General features: G+C 56.0%; 3 protein-coding genes and 2 non-coding genes across 5 annotated transcripts; 3 read left to right on the forward strand and 2 right to left on the reverse strand.

The window, feature by feature from the left end:
• The first annotated feature begins 107 nt into the window (after positions 1–107).
• BESB_057850 lies at positions 108–180 on the forward strand. Its single transcript has one exon. It is a non-coding gene; the product is annotated as a tRNA-Thr (tRNA).
• Positions 181–270: 90 nt separating this feature from the next.
• Positions 271–343, forward strand: BESB_057860. The gene has a single exon. It is a non-coding gene; the product is annotated as a tRNA-Thr (tRNA).
• Positions 344–1761: 1418 nt separating this feature from the next.
• Positions 1762–5259, reverse strand: BESB_056590 (uncharacterized protein; the record flags this gene model as incomplete). Its single annotated transcript, XM_029364094.1, has 2 exons — positions 1762–3892; positions 4244–5259. 2 exons carry the CDS (start codon positions 5257–5259, stop codon positions 1762–1764), a joined length of 3147 nt encoding a protein of 1048 aa, XP_029220017.1.
• Positions 5260–9344: 4085 nt separating this feature from the next.
• BESB_056600 (uncharacterized protein) lies at positions 9345–11045 on the forward strand (the record flags this gene model as incomplete). Its single annotated transcript, XM_029364095.1, has 1 exon — positions 9345–11045. The coding sequence occupies one exon, from the start codon at positions 9345–9347 to the stop codon at positions 11043–11045; it is 1701 nt and encodes a 566-aa protein (XP_029220018.1).
• Positions 11046–13766: 2721 nt separating this feature from the next.
• On the reverse strand, positions 13767–22489 carry BESB_056610 (uncharacterized protein; the record flags this gene model as incomplete). The annotated part of the gene is made up of 13 exons (XM_029364096.1): positions 13767–14072; positions 14532–14628; positions 15257–15433; positions 15728–16019; positions 16363–16469; positions 16826–16947; positions 17235–17402; positions 17899–18021; positions 18580–18760; positions 19061–19261; positions 19508–20104; positions 20483–20981; positions 21505–22489. The coding sequence occupies 13 exons, from the start codon at positions 22487–22489 to the stop codon at positions 13767–13769; spliced, it is 3855 nt and encodes a 1284-aa protein (XP_029220019.1).
• Between the last annotated feature and the right edge of the window lie 1691 nt (positions 22490–24180).

A 24180-nucleotide genomic window follows, 5' to 3' on the forward strand; every position in this document is an offset into this window, starting at 1 on the left:
GACGAATATGCAACGAGGCGTGCTCTTCGAAGGCAGCGGTGCTCGGAGGTGCCGTTTGCCGTTCAAAGGCAGTATCGATGGGTAGGCACCGCCGGTACTGCGTAATCGCCGCCTTAGCATAGTTGGTAGTGCATTTGATTCGTAATCAAAAGGTCGTGGGTTCGATTCCCACAGGCGGCTCGAAGTCACTTGCTTATATATACGTGCCGGGTTGATTGAGTGCCCCGTGGTATGACGGTTCGTTCCCCTGATTTTTTCGGTTTCAGGAAAGCAACCTTAGCATAATTGGTAGTGCATTTGATTCGTAATCAAAAGGTCGTTGGTTCGATTCCCACAGGTGGCTATGCTAATAAGAAAACCAGTTTTTCCCTCGTCGGGTATCCAATGTTTGCTTCACGCCCTCAATGAAGGTCACTGGCTGATGTCAGATGTTCTCTGCGTATGTAGGCCTCGAGCGCTTGTGCTTTTTTCTTGAAGTTTTCTTCTGTACCTGATGGTGGACGCCTCCATCCGGAGACTGCTGACGTAAGCTTCGTATGAGTCTGTCCCAAGTACGCTTGTAGGTCGTGGTTCACGGTACTTGTACCGGTGACCATGATTGCCGCATGCATGTGACCAGGCCTGCTCCCTTTGCAAGTGTGTACATCATTGAAGTAGAGCTGTTAAGACAATATGCGGTGCACATATGGTTTGTCAGTGGCGAATGATATGTCGTTTCACAAACTCTGATCAACCGTCGCCCATAGTGCCCCCTTCCGCTACCTGAAACAGGACGGAGCTCTCTACGAAAAAACATTCGATTCCCGAAGAGGCCATCCGTCTCCTCTGGCATGTACAACGCAGTATTTCTGCCGACACGGGGGGGAGGGGTTGACAGCTCTGTTACAGGCTGTCTTAACTCAAGACTACCAAAACGATGAAGACGGCGATGGTACCCCGACTGCCTCCGGGCCTGCGGAGACAGCTTTTTACACGCCGTTGCACTGCGCCTGGTAACATGTTTCTCTAACGCATCAAGTGGATGCTGTGTCTTGTTTATACAAGCTAACATGTCACCAGCCCGGGCTGACGCTAATAACCGCCGGCAGAACGACGATCCATGTCGCTGGGTAGTCATGTGGTACTTTGTCACCGCATGATATTCCGTATCTGTGGTGCGAGGGCAACGAACTGGAAACGTGTAGACGACGAGGCATGCATGCGAGGGGCCGCAGTGGTAGGGATTCGGAAACTCGAAACGATTTCCCGTACCTGTTGAAAGTGACGACACAGAGAACACGTTGTCTCAGGCCCCTGAGGAAAACGGGATACACAATACTACAAATGCTGCCACGAGCGGCTGCGTAGCAAGTAGCGATTCGGAAGCCCGTTATGGCTTCAGAACGACACGCACGTGACTGACAAAACATGCAGACAAATGATTCTTGCTCAATTCCGCCAGCCACTCCCGGCTATCGAGGTGCAGATTTCCAGACAACTATTGCCTCGTTTCGTGCGAATCTGCGCACGGTGTTACCGTCTCTTGACTTAAAGGGAAGTAAATTACCGCTGCCAAAGCATACGCCCCATACCCGCGGAGCAGCTCTAAATACATGGGAGTTCAGTATAGGAACCGAAATCCTATTCCTCGAGCGCGTCCACAAGTCTGGCGTAGTGAGTGAGTACTCCTGAGGATAAATTTCTCCGGCAGGAGTTTCTTTGTCCCTGGCGCGTAGGTGGGTGTAGGCACGTCCCCCAGCCATCTTGCCGCTGTCAGCACAGTCACCCCGCCTTTGAAAAATCCAGACCGATGTGGTCCGAGGAGAAAGAAGTTTCCGCTTTACGTGTTTTTTGTGGTGTGGTTTTCCTCCCGGTTCCCAGTTCCTCACCAATGACCTCGTGCAAATTTGGAGGGCTTGGAAGTGAATACTGACCGTCGCACGATGTGGAAGGCGTCTTTGCGGCCGAGTCTTCGTCTTCCGAATAAAATGTCGTAGATGCAGCTCCGAATAAAAATGAAGGCACAAGACAGGAAAGCGTCATAATAGCCTCAGCCGTTCCACTGGTTATAGAACCCCACGCGTTTTCTGACTTCTTTTGAGAAATACGTTCAGACGCACAGGTACCAGTCACGCCTGAGTCTCCCGTTTTCGTGATTCCTGTATTCTCGTCTCTCTTCCGCTCCCAATTAGAGTGGGCGCAGCACAAGTCGTCGCCTCCACTGGTGATAGGGGACACAGTGGCGAGATGCCTCCCCATGGCAGTCTCGGACTTCTCCGGAGGCATTTTCTCGAGACTTCGGTCTTTCTGCGGTATCTTTGGAGCATTGCCGGCAGACGAGAATAGTAGTGATCCATCCATGTCGGACGCGCACACTCCTCTCATTGAGAATGAAGCGTCCCCCTCCGTGGGAACACACGACAGCGAGACATCCGGACACCAGACATCCAGGGACTCATGGCAGCCCACCTTGTAGTTCTCGCTCGACCGCCCAAAAAGGCTCATTTCTTCATGAGTGGCGGCACAAGTGTACTGCAACAAACTGCTTGATGCAAGCGGCTCAATTGAGGAGGGTACCAGAAGGAGAAGTGGTTCAGCGAACAAAGAGGACAAATCAGTGAGGCGTCCTGCGTGCTCTTCAGGATCGGTATGTGTGGTCTCTACAAGCTCGCTATTCCCGTCATCATCGTCAGCGTTCGAGGGCGACATATCCGCCTTCTTCCTTTTTCCGCAAACTACCGAAAGACGAGAACAGTCTCCTTCAATCAGCCGTGTGATATCGTCCTCAACCCATTTGAAAGTAACATCGCTTTCTTCCTCTGCCTTCGCTGGGGAGGCGAAGGTTTTTTGCGGAGACGTCTCGGGCGGTGTTGCTATGTGGATATCGCTTTCGTCCTCTCTCGTCGAAATATGGGGAACAAGGCGTTGGCGATACCCGCACGTAGGGAAGACCGCTGCCTGCACCGGGGAGGGTAGGATGGGGTCTTTGTCTCCGGCTGCCTTTTCTTCTGCCGTAAGTGAAAACAACGAGGAGCCGAAGTTGTACTCAGTTGCTCGGTTTATCTTTTCCAGCTCACAAAGGCTTGGTTGCTCCGATTCTTTATTTTTGTCGACAGATTTGGCATCGTCCACTTTCTGTCCGTTTCTACTATTTTCCATGGCCAAGAGCTCTTCTTCGTTGCTGTGGACGGTGAAAAGCGTGTCCTGCCACTGTGTTGACAACGACACAACGGATGGGACAGAAGGGCACTGTTCCCAAGAAGCAAGAAACGGGTTTGTTAGATACTGAGAACTGGGAGGCTCCATAGGGCACGTCTCCCGGTCCCACAACGTCGAAGATCTTGTATGCAGCACTGCACCCCAAGGCAGTGGATACCTTGTACTCTGGACGTAGGTGCAGTGTTCATTCCCCTCAGGCGTGTATAGCCGATAATAGCGGTTGAAGGGTTCTGAAAGAAGCAAATCCTGTAATTTTGTATGCCCAAGGACCATACAATCCAGTCTCTCGTATGTCGTCCAGCGAACAAGGTCTTTGACTTGAGCAAGGAAGATTCCAGTAGGTTCAGGATCGACGATCCGTCCAAGGGCACAGAGTAAGTGATCGACAGTGGCTAAGGTATTCATGGATTCAGGAGATCCAGGGGTCGTCAGAGAATTTCTTTGAACAAATTCTTTTGCTGCGACTGGGCACGCGGCAACCGGCACAAGAGCCTTATCTCGATAAGTAAGCAATTTCTTCCAAGAGGCAAGCTGGACCATCCGAATAAGATGTGCAAGTTTCATGTCTTTGAACATGGGAATCTCCTGACGAAGGCGTTCGGCTAATGCGTATCGGCCCTCCGTGAATACGGGCGCCTTTAAGCTACCGCCGTCTTCGGCGTTTGATGAGTTACGCATCTTCTCAATGAAGTACCTGACGACGACGGAACAGGGACAACCAACACTTGCAAGAGTGAAGTCCGCAAACAAGAGCGGCAGTGTGGTGAACAGCGTGTGTGAGTGCTTCACTACTTTATAAAGATAGATACTGTCCGATCCTCTTTTGGTTCGTATCGCGATGAGGGCCTCTATTCAGCGTAGGCGTAGACAAGCCATTCGCAAACATGCGGTGTCGCGTGCAAAAAGATCACAGGTCGAAGAAATATAATGTAGACACTGTCTCACCTTGGGATCCAAGTTCAATAACTATATATATATATATATATATATATATATGCATATGCAGTGACACGTGTTTGCGAACCCGAACGTGGCCCCTGCGCACCTGTTGAACTCCAGCCATTGTTCAGCGCTATAGCAGTCGTCTCGGGCCCGGGTGTCAACAAATCCGTCGAACGACTCTGGAGCAAGTCCCTCCCTCAGGAGTACAACCCACCCGTCTTCCCCTTTAACTCTTCGTTCCACTTGAGGAATGACGTCACTTGCGGCGACAGCGAGCGCAACTACCTCGCTTGGTAGCCAGGAGCCTCCTTCTGTGCGCTTCCTCATTTGGTGTGCGATCTCACCCGCAAAGGGTTTGATTCCTTCATTGTAGAGAAACGTGACGCATTCCGTCAGAATTTTTTCCAGCTTAGGAAACTCCCCAGGGTTGGTGTGTAACAATTGCTGTAGACTGCTTCCATCTATGCGTGGAAGGATTGTGCCATCGGGAAGACGCAGTACATCAACGCCCGCGATACGCTGTTTATATCCCTCCTTCAGTACATGCTTAGGTATGGGACCGAAAAGTCCGTATGGCTTACTGTGGATAACTAGAGCTGAAGGTGCTATTGGAGTAGGCTTCTTTTGGTGTGGCTGTTGCAGTGGTGGACTGCTGGTGCCGCCACTGCTGCCGTTGCCCCCCTTTGCAAATTTACTATTTGTCAACGTGGGAGTTCCATGGTGGCGACCCTGGGGGCCGTGGCTGCTGACGGAGGTGCGAGACTGCTGGTGCTTGAACGCGTGGCTGAAACCTGACACCCCTCGTGACGATATCCTGCCAAAAGGATAAGAAGGAGCAGGGCTACGGCGCTGCTGCCAGGGCAGAACTGGAGGGGGAGACGGGGGGCAAGAGGACTGAGATGTTTTCTGGTACGCTTCTACAGGAGTGGGAAACGCTGCAGTGTATGACGAGGACGAGGCACACAATAGAGGCCCGGAAGAAGATGAAAATGGGGACGGAGAAGAAAGCGGACTAGCCGCGGGAGGAGGAGGGTAAGACGGCGAATAACAAAACGGCGCCGCTTCCGGATTAGGGAAGGACGTGGCTTCGCGGGGAAAAGGCGACGGGGGGGTCAGCATGGTGGCCAAGTAAATGGAATCAACAATACAAGACAATGCCCCGACGTTCTTGAGCGCAAGACCACAGGACCACGAACTATATTTTTCAAGGTTTTCTCACGGATTCACTAGACATGCTGTGGTAGAAGCTTTTGTCTGTCAAACTCGGTTTCTCATACAGATAAGTGGACACCAGCAGTCCAAAACCTGCCGATCAACCTACTGCCGGCCTTATGCACACATGTGGAATGATTCTTTATCAGAATGTATTTCGTTCTGTGCTAGGTGTCGACACACCTCACGCGCATCCTTGTGTCAAGAAGACAAAATAAACGGAAGGGTGTTTAAGGGCGTCTAATCAGTATGCGTTCATCAAGGTCGAAGCTTTCCAACGACCCTACAGTACACAGTGTGAGCTTGGCCGCCTTCCAGAGGTCGTGCTGGTCAAGAAGTCATATCAAAGGCTACTCCTTGATAAGGAACAAGAAATTATTTGCATATCTTGTATCTATGTCACAAAGCACTAATTCCCTAAACAGCAACTTCTTGCTGCGGGAGCCAAACACGAAAATAAAAGATACATCAAATGAACGAGATAATACGGGTCAAGAATACCACTGCTCGTCGCTGCAGATGATAAATGCGGGGTCTCGTATACTGTCAGACGCACGTGGTGCGCTTTCGGTCAAAGCGTGAACGGTACTGGAGAATTAGGAGCCGGTTTTGGCTCCATGGAGGACCAACTGCGAAGTAAAATCAACCTGACGGGGACAAGGCGGCTGCACGGTGGGTCTCGACGAGCGAACCTTACACCCTTAGTGTCAACGCAATTGTCATTTCGTTTATGAGCAAGAGTTACAGGGGCAAGAAGGATCTGGTCGGGGTATGTTCGGGTGAGATCGTGTTGCGCTGCAAAGAGAAAACCGAGGCCTAAACCACAAATTTGCCAAAGTTTGCGGAGACGTCACAGACAAAACATCCTCAGCGATCGGCAATAAAAGGCTTCATCACGACTTTACTTTGTCAGGGACAGTGTAGAACAAGAAGAGTAGTCTCAACGGTAGCCTTCTAAGCCTTTGACATGAGACTATCGAGGAACGTTACACGCCGGCATTAAGGGGAACTCGGTGGGAGCGCATCCCACGAGATGTACTCATACCACGTAAAACCACCTTGTCAGTGATTCCAACCGGTTTCCTACATGCGAAACAGGGACCAAAAGTTGTAGCCATGCAGCAGGAACTGTCGGAGAAGAAACAACCTTACTTCGGGCGGAAATTTGCTAGCATGATCGACCCTACAACTTCCATCACACGTGAGAACTATCAACGGAGACATGACACTGCGATGACGACCTAAACTGCCGATTTTTCACAAGCGCCACGAACATCGCGAAACCTATGATCCTTCCTTTCCCGGAGACTCGTGATCGTTTGCGGAAACCGGGCAACGTACCACCCAACAACTCTGTCGAAAACAAATACTTTAAGTCCTTTTACCTTCTTCCACCCTGTCAACACGGTTCACGTCGCCGAAGCACATAACTTAGTCTGTATGCACCTCCTGCTTCTTGCCTCAGTCTGCTGGGACGTGTGCATGAAATACAATGTTGGAATCTGTATACCTGCGTCTGCATATTCGGTTGTGACAACAGGCTTGCGCACGGAAACGATAATGCTGGACAGGTTTCTGCAATCCCAACACTTCTGACAGATAGCATCTCATATCAAGCATGCACATTTACTTTGTTTTGCAGCAGATTCTTTCAGTTTTATGTTCTTGTTCGCCAATGCGATGCGCAGTGGCCTTATTGACGGAGAAAGCAGTGAAGTGGAGGTGTCCCAAACTGAAGAGTTCTGAGCGTTGCGCCCCCACCGCACATATCTTGACCTGTCTGCGATGCTTTCGAGACCGAATACGGCACTAACGACCGCTTCTTCCTTGCATGCCACTGATTGATTTTTCTCTTCTCTCTAATGGCGAAGAGTTGTTGCATGAAAATAACTCACAGCCCACGAGCATCAGCTACGTGGGCACGCAGGCTGTGCTAGCTATGATTCCCGTGGAGCGCATCTTCCTGTCGTCCGCTACCCTATTGCCCCAGGATGTGTTTTAGAAAAAGAAGGAGTTTCTCCAGCACTATCTGCCAAAAAGAAAGGAGAAAGCGGAAAAGGTTAGCTCCCCCGTTAGGCAGGTCGGCGGTCTCTGCGCCTCGACCCACGTGACCCCCTAGTCCGAGCGCTACTGATTTTTTGCATGTGAAAAAACCGGCGGGCAAGCTGCGATGACTTTCTGGCAGAGAGGTACTGCAAAACAAATGGGCGTTCCCTAAGACATCACTGTCTTGCAGCATTGCCTCAAAGCTAATTCTTTCCAAACACATTTGCGTGATGGTTCCCAAACAGCTTGGAACTGTTCGCGTCGGTCGTACGCTGGAGAGGCGTCTGCTGGTTGTCTCATTGCTGGGTAGATGTGCTTCGGGAATGAGACGGCCGGTGGGCCGTCTCTTTCATCCTTAAGACATGACACCACCCCAGTATGGTCCGAGCTGTTTGGCCCATTTCCGGATGAACCGGGATTTGAGTTTCTAGCACTGTAGAATCGGATCTTGATGTCTCCACCCTTCATCTGTAGGCTGGCTTTTCACGCCTCGAGCTGTTGTAGATGTGCAGTGCCCGGTCGTAAACGCTGGCCTTTTGGTCAGATCTACCGGAACGAAAGGGACTGCGGAACCAGTTCAAAGGTGGTAACGGGCATGCAGCTTTGCCAGAACGTCTTTTCTCTTGAGCTAAAACGCTGCTTGATTTATCGACACACACACCGACAGTTTCCCGTCCTCTGTGTAAGGTTCTGTGAAAAGGCCTAGCAAGTCCCGCGCACGCCACCAGCAGCTACACCAGCAGCCGTCCTTTCCTTCTTTTTCGGTTCTCCTGTTTTGCCACTGCATCCCTGGTAACCTTCAGTCGGGCACATTGTTTCCTCCCGCGCTTTACCCTTAAGAGCAACCCGCCTCTTACCCCCAGTCCACGCAGTCTGCTGAATTTTCCACAGCTCCGGCGGAATCCTCGCAAAGAGTGACACGGATGTCGGAAGATGCGGCCACTATGCGGCGTTCCTTGCGAAAACCAGCTCTGGAATGCTATCCTGTTGCGCACCTCTGATCTTGGCGTCTACATGAGGGCAACCCCCTCTTCAATCTCTCATCGGCACAAGCATTTTGCCGGAAGTCTTCCGTCTAAACGCGGCGCTAGCGATGATCTCAATGGTCATACCAAGTGCCTGACACGCAGGAGTGTCCTATCTTGGGAAAGGCATTCGTTTTCTCCTCTGGTGTGTGCGAGCGAAGATCTGTCTCGCCGTGACGGTAGCACGGTCTGCCTCTCACTACATGCGGAAGGCAAATATTGTTCTATGTTGACTTCAGTGCATCCATGACCAGTGTCGATGCTTCGGCCCGTAATGGATTCAGAAGGATCTGATCCAAACGTCAAGGCCCTCGCGAAGTTCCACTCGCAGCGTCGTACGTTTCCCTTTCCTTTTCTGTCTCGAAAGACACACAGCCATGGATGAACTGCGCTGTAAGTGCAAGATACCTTTCTCCTTTCCGTGGCTCAGTGTGTTGCTGACAATACATAGGATAGAGGCCCTTTGTTTCTTGCGTGCGCCACCACACACAGCACTGGGGTGGGAAGGCGATCTCTGCAGGTCGAGGTCGAAGAATTGGATTTCGGCAGCATTGCCTGTCCTTTCCAGACTGTGTAGCAGCAATTCACATCCCTGGCTGCCCATCTGCCTTAGGATTCCTGCGGAAAAAATCATATTGCTTCGCTGAATCAACGATATCTGCGGGGTTGCCCTTACCCGCCTTCTGCCTGTGGTTTAGCTACAGGCGTAAAGCCGAGACTCGTAGAGGCGTCATTTCTGCATCTACACAGTTCAGATACGATCGCGGTGCAGTCTGAGGTTTCGTGTATGATTGTTTTGCCGCGTGTCCATTCTACCGCTGCTTTCTGCTTCTGTTCCCAGGTCGTTCTCCGCGTTCCTCGTATTCGCATGCGAAGGCTTGGGAGACGCCGACTGTCGCGGCTCCCTCCTGCGCGTCCAGCATGGCACAGGGGCCGTGCTCGCTGTCTCCTCAGCACTGGGGCCCGTCGTCGATCCGTCCGACCGCCGCCCCTTCCATCGAGGGCGACGCCGGTCCTGGAACCCCCTCGTCCCCGGGGGGGCCAGACGACCCAGAGCTGCACTACTCCCCTCTGTCGCCTTCTCGCAGTTGCTCGCGCTCGCGATCGTGGCTTACTTTTCTAGTCCCTACTGCTTCAGTTGCCCTATCCGTGCCGGTACTCCTCGTCGTAGGCTTCGCGCCCTTCTTCTGTATGATTCTCTTCATCGTCGGTCTCCACAACGTCCTCCTGGCAATGATTATGATGCACTGGCTGTGCATGCTGTTCATCCCCTTGATGTACATCTACCTGTTTGAGCACTCGTTTGAGTACTACAAGCACGTCTGGAAGATCCAGAGATGCCGCTTTAGGCATCAGTGGCCGTGGGGCCTCGGCTTCTGTCTCCTCGCGGTCGTAGGGCTCTTCTCAGGGTACCTCTTTATGAAGGCTGTGGGTGGCTCCTGGTTTGCGGAGGTCGTGGAGGGCGCTCGCAGGAACTCTCTTTCTGAAGGCCTGGATCTCCCCTTTCCTCTCCTCGCTATCGGGGCCTTCTACTTCTTCGTCGTAAACCCCGTAGTGGAGGAGTGGTTTTGGCGAGTGTTCCTTTACCGGGAGTTCGGCGGGGCGGTCTTCGTTTCAGCTCCAAATGGAGTTCTCTACATGCGCGAGACAGACCCTCTCCTTCTCTCCTGGTGCGTTCAAGCGCGCCGGGACTCGGGCACCGGCGCCACAGCTGTTGCCGTCCCGCTGTCCCCTTTGGCTCAGGATAATACGCATCCCGTCCGTGCGCCGTCCTTCACCCTCTCGCCCTCTCGTCTCCGCTCCGCCTTCGAAGAGGCGAAGGCCTCTGGAGTCCCAAATATCTCTGCGGCCGTGACCGGCGTCATCGCCGCGACCGATGTGGCTCAGGAGGGGAACGCAGACCAGGGCGCGGCGGAGCAGGGGGACGAGGAGGGGAGACTCCCGTCGGCGGGGTCGCGCGCAGGGGCAGAAGCACAGGAAGGCCCTCGAGCCTCGCGCCAAGACAACTCTTCCGTGTCGCGTGTTGCCCCCGGTGGGCTCGAGGAAGAAAGTGGAAAGTGGAACGAGGTCAGGCTGTCGGTGAGCGATAGCGTCAGCACGCAGTCGCCCACGCTCATCGGCATGCGATCTGCAGACGCCCCCGGCAAAGAACTCTCCAGCGCAGCGGTCGCCGCGCAAGCCCCCGTGGCGTTCGATCTGGAGCGGCAGATGGACGACTGCCGTGGTGGCAGTCCGCGGAGAGGAGGCAGCGCAGGAGAGCACGGAAATCTGCGTCAGACCCCGGACATGACTGATGAAGAAGACCCCGAGAAGTGCCCGTCTCCATCCGCGCCAGTGATGACACACGTCGCGCCGGGCGTCCTGCAGGTCGACGTTCGCCTGTCAGCTGCAGGCCAGGTCATGCTTTCCTTTTTCTATGCTTCGTATCATGCGGTTGTCTTCAGCACCATGGTGGGGCTGGCTTACGGGTTCGTCGCGCTCCCTTGCGTCACCGCTCTCGGTCTTCTCCTCATTTTCTTCCGCAACAGCAGTCGATTCGGCATCCTCACTGGCGTCCTCACGCACGTCGGCGTCGACGCAGCAGTTGTCGTCATCCTCGCTAACGTCCTCCGGTACTACTAACGAGAGACAGAGGATGTTCTGGACGAAGAGGAAAACAGCCAGGCAGGGAAGCGATTTCGGAAAACCGGAACCACCCGATGTCCGTGGCTCGCGCATGAGACCCAGGTGCGCCTAAGAGCGTCGCGCAGAAGAGAGTAACGGAGGAACTGTCGACAGGGGGGATGTCGGCATGAGCAGAGGATCGACAAGCCCCCGGCAGCTGTCAAAGCCGGCAACAATCCTCGCTACTTCCGCAGATCGAGCTCAGAGTGTGCTGCCGCCGGAAGGGAAGCGCTTGTGGCGCACTATTGGACGAGCGACGCCTGCGCAGATCTGCTTTCAGCTTCTTCGATCGCGGGATTTTACGTTCTGTGACGCCTCCGTCTGTCGGGGCGGTCTGCGAATTCGGCAGCAGGACGCTGTGGGGCCGAGGACAGGCGGTACGCTTCGCAGCTAACTATCTTCAGGGAGTGCTCAGGAGGAACTGCGAAGTGGAATATTCCTTGTGCGTAGATCCGTAGAATCTGTTCTCAAAAAACACTTATTATGAATTGTTGAATGCACACAAGGATTGAAGGCACATGCACGGTGACATAGATACACGTGTATTTGCACAACTTACCCTACGCGCGATTCATTGCGTGCCTCCCTAGACATATATACAGATTTATGTATGTGTATGCATAGGTAGCGTGCTAATGTGTAACTGTGCGGACACATGTGTGCACGGATCTCATTGTATTTGCGGGGGGATACGACCACGCACTTATTTCTTAAGAGGTGTCCCCTGTGAGACCTGCCATCGGGGTCAGGAATGAAAATCTCAGGCTTCGTCTCACTCACAATGCACCTGGACGTCTGCATTTCGCGCTCACACATCCGCGTGCGCAGTGACGGTAAAGCCGACACCGCTGGCTCCAGCCTGCCGGGTTAGCGGGGTTTGCCGTTATGACAGGGCAGATTATCCAGGCGCCAGCGTTTCAAAAATTAAGGCCATCAGCGGCGCGGGGAGACTCCACTGGGAGGCGATCCGTCTACCGCGCCTAGTAGACGGTGTGGGGTTGTGTGTCCGTCTCGCAACTCTGTCGAACCACGCTGAGGTGCACAGAAGTTCAAACGGGAAACTGAAATATATTCCGGGGGGAACCAGAAGATACGTGTATTCCGCTCATCCTCGATGCAGCTTCGCCTCTAGCGCTTCATGAAGCTTACAATGAGTGTAGGTTGCTTCCTCTGTCGAAACGGACTGGACTATGCATGCGAGTGTAGCTATGTAGAGCACTCTGAACACCACGCCGAACAAGCGCAGTGTGTACAACAGAACGTTTATTTTGAGCTTTTGCCGAACGTTTTTTTCCGAGTCCGTGGGCCCTCGCCGGTGCGACAGAATCCGCCGGCACGCGACACGGTCATTTTTTTTGCGGCCGAGAAGCGTACTGACACAGCAAAAACGCGGGCAGTTGAGTTGACGCCACGTGCACCAGCCGCCGCTCTCCGTTATAGAACGAGGAACTCGCCTACGCATACAGCGTCACTACCACGTGAGTCCGACCGCAACATGCAGTCATTCTTCTTGCGTGCGAGGATATTCCACCAACGATTGCTCCCAGACAGTGTAACGCCTTGCTCGCGGGCGAGATGCAAAACACCAGAAACGGGATGATGAAGCCAAGAGAATCGGAGTGCGCATTGTCTGTTTCCACACAACAACAACATATTGAGGAGGACGCTGAGAAAATCAAAGCTCACATAGCTCAAACATATCCAGCAAAAACCATGAAGAACCACGGAACTCCCCCGCTTCAGAAAGAAGTAGACAGCGTCACGGAGCCCACAAGCCGGCTTGAATTCAAACCAGACATCGAGTTCAACCAGCCACTGAGATAACTAAGACATTGAATGAGGTGCATCTGCGCAGAGCCTTTCATGCATGCACATTCTGCCCGCGTTCTGTAGCATGCTTCGCTGTCCGAACCCAGTTTTTCTTGGCGATACCCAGCAGCATACGGAAAAACAAGCGAAGCAATGGGCGCTATACATACCTCAATACCAAAACGAGAATGTAACACCTTTCAGCCGCTCTAGCGGACTTAATGGCATGGGGAATGAAAGGGGAACGAGCAAGCAGCAATTATTTAGCAGACGCGCCCACGAACCGCAGAGAACTCGTGCGGAAAGAGACATTCCGACGAAAGCGTCACTGTTTCATTGCCCTCCGGGTTCGCTTCCTGGGGCATTCTTCCTCTGGTTCCCTGAGCTCAGTGCGCTGTATAATATGTCATCGCGCACACCCACACGGAAGAATGTACACATGCATGAATGTTTCACAGAGGGACACATTGTCGGGGCTGCACGCCTGCACCTGAAGTCCGCCTACAAATGTTGAGGCGAAAGTCGCAGGGCACACACAAATTTTCGCAAGCCCGCTCGTGAACACGTTCCGCGCTTCTCGACAGGGCCGCCTATCGCCTCCATGCGCAGGAATGCAGCATCCATCACCTCCTCGCACGCGTGCAGAGTGCGCGTGCGTTCTTTCGTAGCTTTCCTCGCACACCGTACCCGCGTCCCAGCGCGGAACGCAGTCCCTCTCAAAACAGCGTTTTAGCCAGCCCCGCGTGCAGCCGCCTCCCCCCCTCCCCTCCCCGCCCCTCCCCCAGGTACAGCGACCTAGTTCAGTGCTTCGAGGGCGTTCCAGCTGCCTCTCCACGCGTGTCGCTGCGGCTGTCGGCGTGTGGGCCTTCCTCAGCAGCCCTCGGGCCTGCCGTCCGTGTCGTGCCACCATTTGTGCACGTCGTCGTTCGACCACTCCTCGCCCCAGCGGTGGCCCCCCTTTCCGCCGCGACCCCAGCGGTCGCCCCAGCTCTTGCCGTGGCGATTGCCTGCGTGGTCCGTCGCCCACTTCTGGCACCACTTTTCGCCGGAGCCGTCCTCCCGGAGGTCTTCGCCCCACTTTTCCTGCCACTCTTCGCCCCGTGCGTTGCGCCCCTCTTTCAGCGCCATCTTCCAGTTCGATCGGCGCTCGAGCCACGTCTCGTACCACGAATCGCCCTGAAGGAACGCGGGGGAACCGGAAACAGATGGGAGCCAAGAAGAGATGCGAGCCAACGCCCGACGACGGAGGCGCGCCACGGACGATACACGCGCGGCGCGCCCTGGCGCCCACGGAGGAAACACGAGGCGGAAAAGAGGAACGAAACAAACAGATCTGGAGATGCACCGACTGAGGCGTGTGCTGCACGGGCTTCCGCGACGGCGACGCAGGTAGCGGATCTGGACCGGACACTTGGTGCTGGGAGACGCGCCGCGCGCATGCCCTTCTCTGCACACGCGCGGCTGCAGCATGAATGCGAGTCCTTTGCTATCTGGCAATACACACAAGCTCTGCGGCGGCAGCCCCTCGCGCCAACGGCTGGCAGACGATGCCCTGTGGGTCTCGCCCTCTGTGGCCTCTTCGTAAAAAGGTGCCCTCTGCACATTTGAGACGCGGCACACGGAAAGACGCCTTACCTGAGCATTTCGTCCTGTTTTCTCTGCCCACGTCATATTCTTTTCTCCACTCGCATCGAATGTCTCCCTCCACTGCTCGGACCATTCGTCGCCTCTCCTGCAAACAACAAACAGCGTGCCACGCAGGGCAGAGACGGCCAAAATGAGCATCCCACGCGCACCGCCAGCATGCGTCAAACGCGTCCGCCCGTCGCCCAGCTATGCGGCCTAACGCAGCTCGTGTGCATTTGTCTAGAAATCACGCGGACGCGGAAAAAACGCGGATGAATGCCGACGAGCCAAGGGACCCAGAGCGCGATAAGCTAGCGCGCCACCTTCCTCGTAACCAGAAGCGTGAATGCACGTATTGAGGCGGTAGGTCAGCCGCTTGATACAGATTCGCTCGAATGCAGAAGACGCGCTGCATTACGGAGCTACCGTGTACAGCGACAGACTGAATCAGGAAAGAGATGACACACTCGTGCATGCATATCACTCAATCGCCTCGCGGGAAATGGACACGTCACGCCCCCCATTTGAGAAATCGTCACATCTATTATATGCGTGCTCACAACTGGTGACGCTCATCTGCGCGTGCTCGGATGCGCGTGAGATTCACAGGCTGTGTCACCAGTCGCGCAAGCTGTTGATAAAGATGCGGTTTCCCGGTTCGATTCCCGAGCAATCTAGACTGTCAAGGAATGGATGTCATTCCGAACAATCGAGAGATTCAAGGCGACACTTACGCGTTGGATCCGGACTTTGTCGCGGTTTTCTCCTCGGGCCTCTCATTCCACTTCTCTAGCCAGTGGTCGCCTGACGCGTTGCGGCCCTGCTTGAAAGCCCACTTCTCCTGCAAGTGCTCCACTTCCCCAAACTTGTCCTCAAACCAGTCTGTCACCTCTCGGCCGCCATCGTGGTATCTGTCCGTTGACGCCAGAGACACACGCAAACACATATCAAGTTTGTCTGTGTGTGGCGCACAGGCAGCGCCTTCCGGATGCCAGCCACTAGGCATGTACCGCGTTCACGTATTCACATCTAGACAAATTTCTTGCGCACGTATTCGCGGACGGCTGCAGATGAACGCGCACTCCACGTGCGGCACTGAGAGCGAGTGGATGGACGCCTACATCTGGCGCATCGCGCACTCGCACGCTTCACCTGATGTGCCAATTCTGTCTGGTTCTGCGTGTTAGAGTTGCTCGGCAGCTTACTTCCACGTGGAGCCTTGTTTTAGCGTATGCTTGTTTCCTTGGCCGTCGTCTTCCCATTTCTCGGTAAATTCGTCTCCTCCATGCCAACCCTCTTTCTTCCACCATTTCTGCGACCACCTCTTGACGCCTTCGGAGCCCTGAGTCTCGCCCCACTCGTTCACGCCCTCGCCCTTGGGGTTTCGCTCTTTCCAGCTTTTCTCGATCCAGGAGTTGCCCTGGTCCTCGCCGGTGGAGTCGCGACCCCACGTCTCGCGCCACTCTGTCCCGTCTGTTTTAGAGCCGAACTTCTCGCCTGCGCGGCACATGGAAAAGCAAATATAGACCACATACGCCAGACATGTCGCGTGACCACAGCGCAGCGAAGCGACTCACCTTCCACTTCGCCCTTGTGTTCGCCGTGTAACCCCCAAACCCGCAAACGGGTGAAGGCCCACACGTCCATTCTGTACGGGTGTGAGTCGCGTCCAGTCCTCGCCTGCCTCGCCAAAGGACGTCTCCCCTCCTAGGGCCCGCTTCCTGGACTCGCTGTCTCTTGGGTCGCCCTAACTCGCGAGTTCGGGGCTCAACGCTGAGCCCTAGCTCCGCCCCCTCGACTGAAGGTTTTCGCCAATCTGCGTGTGCACGTTCTTCCTCACCTGTCCTCGAGCCGTCAGCGGCAACCCTCCATCGGTCGACTTGACGCTCGTTGCCGTTATCGTACCACCGTTCGTGCTGCTCCCCGCCGTCCTCCAAGTCGCGATACCTTGAGAAACACAACGGGCGCCACACAGCAGCAGACTGACAACGAGAAAGCGGGAAGCATGTTTGCCTTTGTCGCTGGCACGGCCGGCATACATGGCGGCGCATGTGCAGACACACTGTCAGACGCCTCTGGCTTCCCCAAGACACCGTCTGCGTCCATTTGTACATATATATATATATGTACATGTGCAGTGTGCCGGTGCCGGAACAGCGCTGGATTTCGGCTGGCGGGGCTGCGACCTTTTAACAGTGTCCAGGCCCCACAGGTCGCACTCAGTTAGCGAGGCGTGCGGGCGTAGGCTCGCCCATGTGTGAATGCATTTGCTGATGAGACAGGGCACCGTCGTCGTGACTTACACTTTTTCTCCCCAGGAGTTGCCATGGGGCTCGCGCCACCAGTTGTCGCGCCCCGTCGCGGCCAGACGAAGCACCGGAGCCGATGCCTCCACGTTGCGCACTTCAAAATGCCCGTCCGGGGTCTGCGGGGACGCAGCACAGCACAGTGGGCAACCGACTGCCGATGTGAAAAAGAACTTGCCCGTGCCTAGCCGCCAGCAGTCAAACTGCCCAACCGAAGGACAGACCAAATGTGCATGATCCAGGCAGCAGCGTTTCACAAGACGGCTGCCTGAAACGGAATCTACGCGCGGCGCCACAGTGCGACAGCGCGGGTGAACGGGCTCCATGCGATGTCTCGCGTGGCGCTGAGGGGCTGCAGACGAGGTACAAAGAGCACCAGCGGCATGCATGAGGCTGAGAGACGCACCCGGATCTGCACAGTGACGTAACGCGAAACGACTCCCTCGTCGCTGAGTCGCTCCACCTCGCTCTCGCCTCCCGCAGGCGACGAGGCCGTCGTCCGTGCCTCCTGCCAGTTCTCGCCCCACTGCGTGCCGTCCGCGTACCGCTCGGTGTGCTTGCGCCCTGACTTGACCTGAGCAGGCGAAGGGCCGCGAGACGCATGCAGCAAAAAGCGGATGTTTTCCACGCTGACAGACGCTCACCCCCCCCGTTTGGCCTCCACTGGAACAAAGAGATGACAGGTATCCAGGGCTGCAGGACAGAAGCGATGGGACTACACGCCGTTGTCCTGCCCAGCGACTGCCGTATGGCATACTGCGCGACGGGGTATATGACTATTCACAGTCAACCTCGGGGATGCATACAGCTTTCTGACACACGAATATGCGCACAGAGAGTCAAATATGCACATCAAAGTTTGCAGACAGACTCACCGCGTACTTGCTGATGACATGACTGAGCCACTGTCGTGTGGGCTAGTAGCCAGCCACGCGCTGCATCCACCTTAGCCGCACCGTGGGAGCGACTGCGCCAGCGTATGCGCAGTTCGAGACACGCGAGAGGCGCCCCGTACCGCCACGGAAGCCGCCCCCTGAGCACAATCCCCCAGGCCTTCGTGCGCCGCTTACCTCTCGCAAAATGCGGCGAGGGCCGGTCTCTGATGCTGGCGAGGGGTTCTTGAGAAGCAGCTCCGTCTGCCATTCATCGACGGTCTTTTCCGTCCCATTATCGTACCACTTCTCATTCAGTTCCTGTAGTGATAAGAAGAAACCAAGTACGGAAGAAGCTTTCGGAACGAAGCTGATGGCTTCACGAGGTCAACCCCCTCCCCCCCCCCCCCGAGTAAAAGGGAGCGCGGCGCAACTCGGGGTCAGAGCCAGGTGCTGCGACTGCCGTCGTCTGTACGCAAGTGTTACCAATATTTGCGTAAGTGAGATATTGAGAGTAAGGAAAGCATGTACTACTGGAACCATCCATAAGCTCTGGCCTTGACTGTTTCATGTGCTGTACCTGATGTGCGCATCCATACAAGAGATACCACTCCCCCGTGTCGCGTCGACGCGATGACGCGATGAAGTGCGTTGATGTATGCATCCCGTTTCGCAATGCCACAGTTCAAACACGTAGGATGGGTACCCTCTCATGACGTATGCCGCAAACCCTAAACCCCAGCACACAGAAACCCGCACATCAGACGAGTGCCGCGTCCCCCCCTGCCTCCGCGCCCCCCGAGGCATATGCTGAACATTGACAGCCGTGGCTTTTTCTGGCACAAAGATCAGATCTCTGAACCCTTTAGGACGACCTACCACCACTCTCTCGCTAGGCTCCTCTGGGCTTTGTTCTGCGTCACTGCCGTCTCTCTGTATCCGCCAAAGAGCGCAGTGCGTCACCTGCTTCTTCTCGCCCCACCGTCTGCCCTCCTCCGGTCTCTCCCACCAGCGATCTGAGAACGAGACGTAGCTGTCCCCTCGGTGCTCAATCTCCCACCTGCGTAAAGCGCACCGAGCATCCGCAGGCATTCTCCGTTCACACCGCACATCGGCCGACGACAGCAAACGAGAACATGCGCAAAGGTGTCCAGTCCCATATGTGAAAACACCCTTAAATGAGCATCTGCGTGCGTGTAGCAGGCGTGGCGTCCTGTACCGCCTCTACCGGTGATACGCGCACATATATATATATATACGTACTTATGTATTTACATGCATATATAAATACGAATATGACGTCGGACAGCCAGCGATAGCTGCATTAAGGCGATCCACGCGTACTCGCCTGGAGTCTCACCTTTCTGTGTAGTCCTCAGGAGTGGTTTCCTCGACAGCTTCCACGCCGTCGAGCCTCTGGTCCTTGCCAATAGTTTTCTTCGGCCTCCCTCTGCCCTTCTTCTCGCCCCACCTCCTTCGGCCGTCTTCAGTGCGAGCCCAGCGGTCGACCTCTCGCTCTCCGTCGGCGTTTTCGCGCCACTTCTCTCCCCACTCTTCCTTCCTGCGGGCATTGCAGCATGCGTTTGGCGGCCGCAGCGGAACTAGGTGAAACGACGACAGGATATGCATACAAGCGAATCGCCGCCACAAAGCCAAAAGGGGAAGGCAAACACCGACGCTGCGCGAGAACGGGCTCCATCGTCCCCGCCCTGCCCGCTTGCGCAGCTGGCCACGGACACGACACCGTATCAGAAGCATATAAATAGAGACGGATTATGTCGAAGCCGCGTCTTGAGAGAGAGCTTACTGGGTGTTGACGCCTTTTTTCTCTCCCCACTTTTCTCCGTTCTCGTTTTCCACCCATCGCTCATCCCAAGTCTCGAGGGTCTGCTCGGTGTCGACATCGAACGACCGGTACCACACTTCAGTCTCCTCTTGTCCTGTCTTTCCATCGCGGCGTCTTCGCCTTCCTCTCTGGCGTCCTGCCTGAGTCTCCTCGAAAGCATCCGAGCGCTCAATCTCCTCGCCAGTCTCGGCGCAGACGCGCCGGCGCCCCTCCTCTTTCCACCGCCGGGCGAGTCGCGCTCTTCTCCCTTTGGGGCGCGGGCGCAGCGAGCCGGTTCCTGCGTTCTCCTCAAGCGCAGAACCTCGGCGCAAACGACTGAACGGTTCTTCGTCATCGTCGTAAGCTCCCTCGTCGCGGGGACTGGGCGGTCCAGTCAAGGCGCCGAAATACTCCCGCAAGTCTTCGCCAGCCTTCGTGACCTTTGTCTCGCCCGTCTCCAGGTTCTGCTCAGTCACTTCGAACCACTCCTGCACCACGTTCCCGTTCTCGTCCAACTGCTGAACGGCTTTCTCCACTGTGCGTCGCCGGCCCTCGAGTTCATCCCAGCGCTCCGTCCACCTGCGAAAAAAAACAGAAGACGTTCCCGTCGCGTACGTACCTTGAACGGGGACATCCCTAGAAGAGCGGACGCAGTCCACGGAGACAACTGCGTAAGGTCCAGCGACGAACAGTTCTCCTGCAGTCTCACCCGAGTCACTCTTCACGGCGGGGTGACTTGGGTGACGACTGAGAACTCCCCGCTCCCAACAGAACTCTGTCTTCACTGCCTCACAGCTGTCCTCCCTTACTACGCACGTATTGACGTCTGTGTATAGTGTATTTATGAAACGTGATTAGTTCACCTAGCCAACACTATGCCATTGCGCGCGAGTCTCAGCGAATGAGAAACAGTCCCGTCGGTCGCCCAGTCCTGCGCTTGGGGCAGTGAGCGAGCACCTTTCTCTTCTGCTCTCATTGATCCCGTGGTTCTGTCCAAAAGTCCTTCTCCGCGTTCTCCTCGTTCGTCTTGCTTCTGCGTCGTCCGCCTCTTCGCCTTGTTCCTTCTTCTCATCGTCGACTTCGTCCATCGTCTGCTGCATCCACTTCTCTCGCCAGCTGCCGTCTTTCGCCTTCTTCTCCCCCCAGGTCAAGCCACTGTCTTCACTGCTGTTCACGGTGTCCGTGTAGGTGTCTCTTTCAAACACTCTCTCCCCCGAGAAGCCCTGCGAAGCCCCGCGGCCGAACGCGCTGCTGCTGCGGAAGCGGAATCGCTCAAGAGTCTCCAAAGCCGTGGGCAGTGCCGGCGAGGCCGAGCCGGAATGAACGAGCAGTCCTAAGCGCCCTGATTGAGACATGCGACCTCGCGTTCCTGCACCACGGCGACCTTCATGGCCTCGGCCTGGCGACGGGGCGGCTGTCGACGCCGACGGCGACGCTGCCACTGGCAACGAAGGAGCTGAGAAGTCGTCACACGCACACGCTCCTGGTATGAGCCTAACTGCGCAGTCAGCTAACTGGACACAAGAACCTTGTAAGGTATTAATATATTCATATGAACGACAAGGACTCGAGTCCAGTGGAAATTGTAATACAGCGCTGAATGCGAGTAAGTAGGCGAGGAATGATACGCGCAGGAGCCAGCTTCACGGTGTATGGAGATTTGGCGAAAGGGCGGTACAAAGAAGCGACACTTTCAATCGCCGGAAAGGGCGCAAACCACAAACTCTGGCTGGGTAACCGACGCATATCACAGGACCACCACTCGCCATGGCGCACGAATCCTACGGAAGAGTCTCGAGAAAAGAACCGGACACCTGGTGTGCAGAGTCGAGAGACGGAGACCCGTACACACGATCTCAAGAGTGAAACCCATGGAGACCCGAGGACCCGAGCTGCGGCGTGACCCTCGCTCTTCGCGCCCTCGAGAAAGTGTGAACGCTTCACGGCATGCATGCCCTCTCCCTGCGGTTCGAGCTCACTTTCCGCTCCCTCGGGGCTGGCGTCGCTAGGGCCTTCGCTCGTCTCGCCGGCGGTGATCACCTCGCCTGTCTCGGGGTGGACGCGGAGACGCAGAATAGGGGTCGGGCGCACCGCCTGCCGCTGGAGCTGTCGAACCCAATCGCTGGGCAGGGTGCCGGTTCCTTCGTCCACGACCGTCACGCTGCCTTCAGAGGCTGCGGCGACCCGCAGCGCCATCCGCCCGCCGCCCGCTACCGCCGAGCTCGATCTCGCGCCGCTGCCGCGTTCCGGGACTCGCGCGAACGAAGACGAGGAGCTGGAAGACGAGGAGCTGGAAGACGAGGAGCTGGAGGACGAAGAGCTGGAGGACGAAGAGCTGTAAGACGAAGAGCTGGAGGACGAGGCGCCCCTGGTTCCGTTCGCCGGCAGACCGCCAGGGGCTCCCCCTCTCGTGGGGTCGCAGGGCCGCTGCCCCGTCGAGGACAGGCACAGCGCAGCAGCAGAACGCTCGAGCGCGGCGGCCGCTGTGGACCTGCGGACGGCCTCAAAAGGGTCGGCGCGGCTGAACTCTAGGTCTCTCGTGCTGCCCGCGCTAGCTGGTAGAGACTGCCGCGCGCCGGCCCCTGCGGAGGAGGCAGCACCGCGGCTCGCGGTCGTCTCCATCGAGGACGAAACCTGCAGCCCATCGTCTGAGGCTGGATGACGCAATTTCAGCTCGTGCGCGCGCGACGCAGCAGCGACAGCCAAGGTCTCGCGTCGGCTTTCTTCCGTGCGTGCGTCAGCACCAGTCGCATCAACTGTATCGGCGAAACGCGATAGCCCGCAAAGCGAGCTTTCTCGAGATTTGGGCGATGCATGGGGAGAGCTGCTCGCTAGCAGGGCAGCGGCCGCCGGTGTCTGGCGGGACACAGGCTCATGATCAGGACCCGTAGAACTTTGAGCGGAAGTCTGGTTCCCACTGGCAGGGGCAGGCACGCCCGGAAGTCCGCTGCCCTGCTCCTGCATTTTTCTGCGTGGCGAAGTGATCGCCCGGTGTCTCGCGCGAATCCACTCGATACATGCACTGCAGAACGGCTGGGCGACGGAGACGCAGCAGGCGCATGCGAGACAAAAGAGACGCCGCAAAAAAGGCGATGCAGCGCAAGAGGAGGTATCCACAAGGACGACAGAGAACAACGGTCGACGGTGCAAGGCTCACAGCTTCGTCGTCATGCTTTTTTCCTGGCAGACCTTCGGTGCAGAGGGAGAGACGGCAGCCCGGGTGACAAAAAGCCGCGTGTGTTCGGAAACCGGGGCGGCTTACACGCCTTTCCACGGGCGTTCAAGGAAAAGAATTGGTGAAAGGCAGCACAGGAGCGGCGACGCTGCGCGACAGCCGAAAAAAGCGATGCAGACAGGCACGGCCACAACGGTGCTAAGGGACAGCGACGTCGCAGCGTGGACGAACGAACGATGGAACACGAATCGATCGAGACGCCGATTGCATCGGAAAGAATGTGTTCTGAACAATGAAAGAGGGATATGATGGTGGCTCCCGGTGAAGCGGCAGGGGCTAGAGTTTCTCAGCGATGATGCGCCTAGAAAAGCGTGTGCAGCGACGGAGACACCAGCGCGGTCTGCCTCCGTTCGACTTCCGAAAGCAGCTAGCAAGAAAAGCGGACGCGTGCCGTGTGAGCATGAGTGTCTCGAGTGGAGGCCTTCTCTTTTTGACTAGTCTGCCAAACGCAGGGGAGGGAGGCGAGGAACACATTCCACTGTCGGGTGCATATTGAAACCCCGGCCGAAAAGGGAAAAATCTGAAAGGCCCGCGGGACGTCGATGCCCTACAAGGCAACCTGGTGTGTGGCAACTGCTGGCACCGGTTGACCCCTACTGAGCTTTGAGCCATCCAGACGAAGAACTTAGGCTGGCGGTCTCCGCTCTCGTTCTCGGGTTGTCTGGGCGCATGGCCGCCGGAACAGGGCAAAAAAAAAAAGACCAGCCTGTGGCAGCGTGTGAGGCGGCCTGGGATGCTGGTTGAGGGCGGGGGGTTCGCGCCGAGCCCTCGTGTGTCTGGACGCGAGTACACTCGGGCAACTCACGGATGCACCGAAAAAGATGCATCTGTTCAGCAGTTGGTCGTAGACGGACGTTAAAGTGCCGGAAGTGCCGGCGGCGAACACCACAGGCGCCACGCGCTCCGGTCGTCTTACATGAGAAAAAGCAACGCATTCGGTATATCTACGGCACATCCTGCAGAACGCCTGGGGCAGATGGAGAGACAATTGCAATCAGATGGCAGCAGTTTTCTTCTCCTTCGTCGACTCTGTCGGTACTCGGCTAGCAGATTCTGTAGCATGTCTTCGCTCACACGTGCGGAGGGCACTATCCGTGTACGCCTAACGGGAGGACTTCAACGCCGTGTGTCTACGCTGCTCCGGTGGTTGTAAGTGTGTGCTGCCTTTGGTAAACAGCCCAGCCATCCGGGGCTTCTTCTGGAAATCCAGAAGTGCTCTTTCAAAGTTCAGAGTGAGGGAGTTCATCGTCCCCGCGATGGTATTCCTTGGCTGCCTCCGGCCTTTCGAGGCACTGCCCACGTTACGCTTCCAGGATAGAGAGTCCTCCACAGCAGAGCCTCCTCATCTGTGCCACTGCACCACAACAACACCTCGAAGTATTCCAGTGTAACAAGTGTCATATTCGAGTGCTCAAGATGA

Source organism: Besnoitia besnoiti, chromosome IV (assembly GCF_002563875.1).
Source record: "Besnoitia besnoiti strain Bb-Ger1 chromosome IV, whole genome shotgun sequence".
NCBI classification, from domain to species: Eukaryota; Apicomplexa; class Conoidasida; order Eucoccidiorida; family Sarcocystidae; genus Besnoitia; species Besnoitia besnoiti.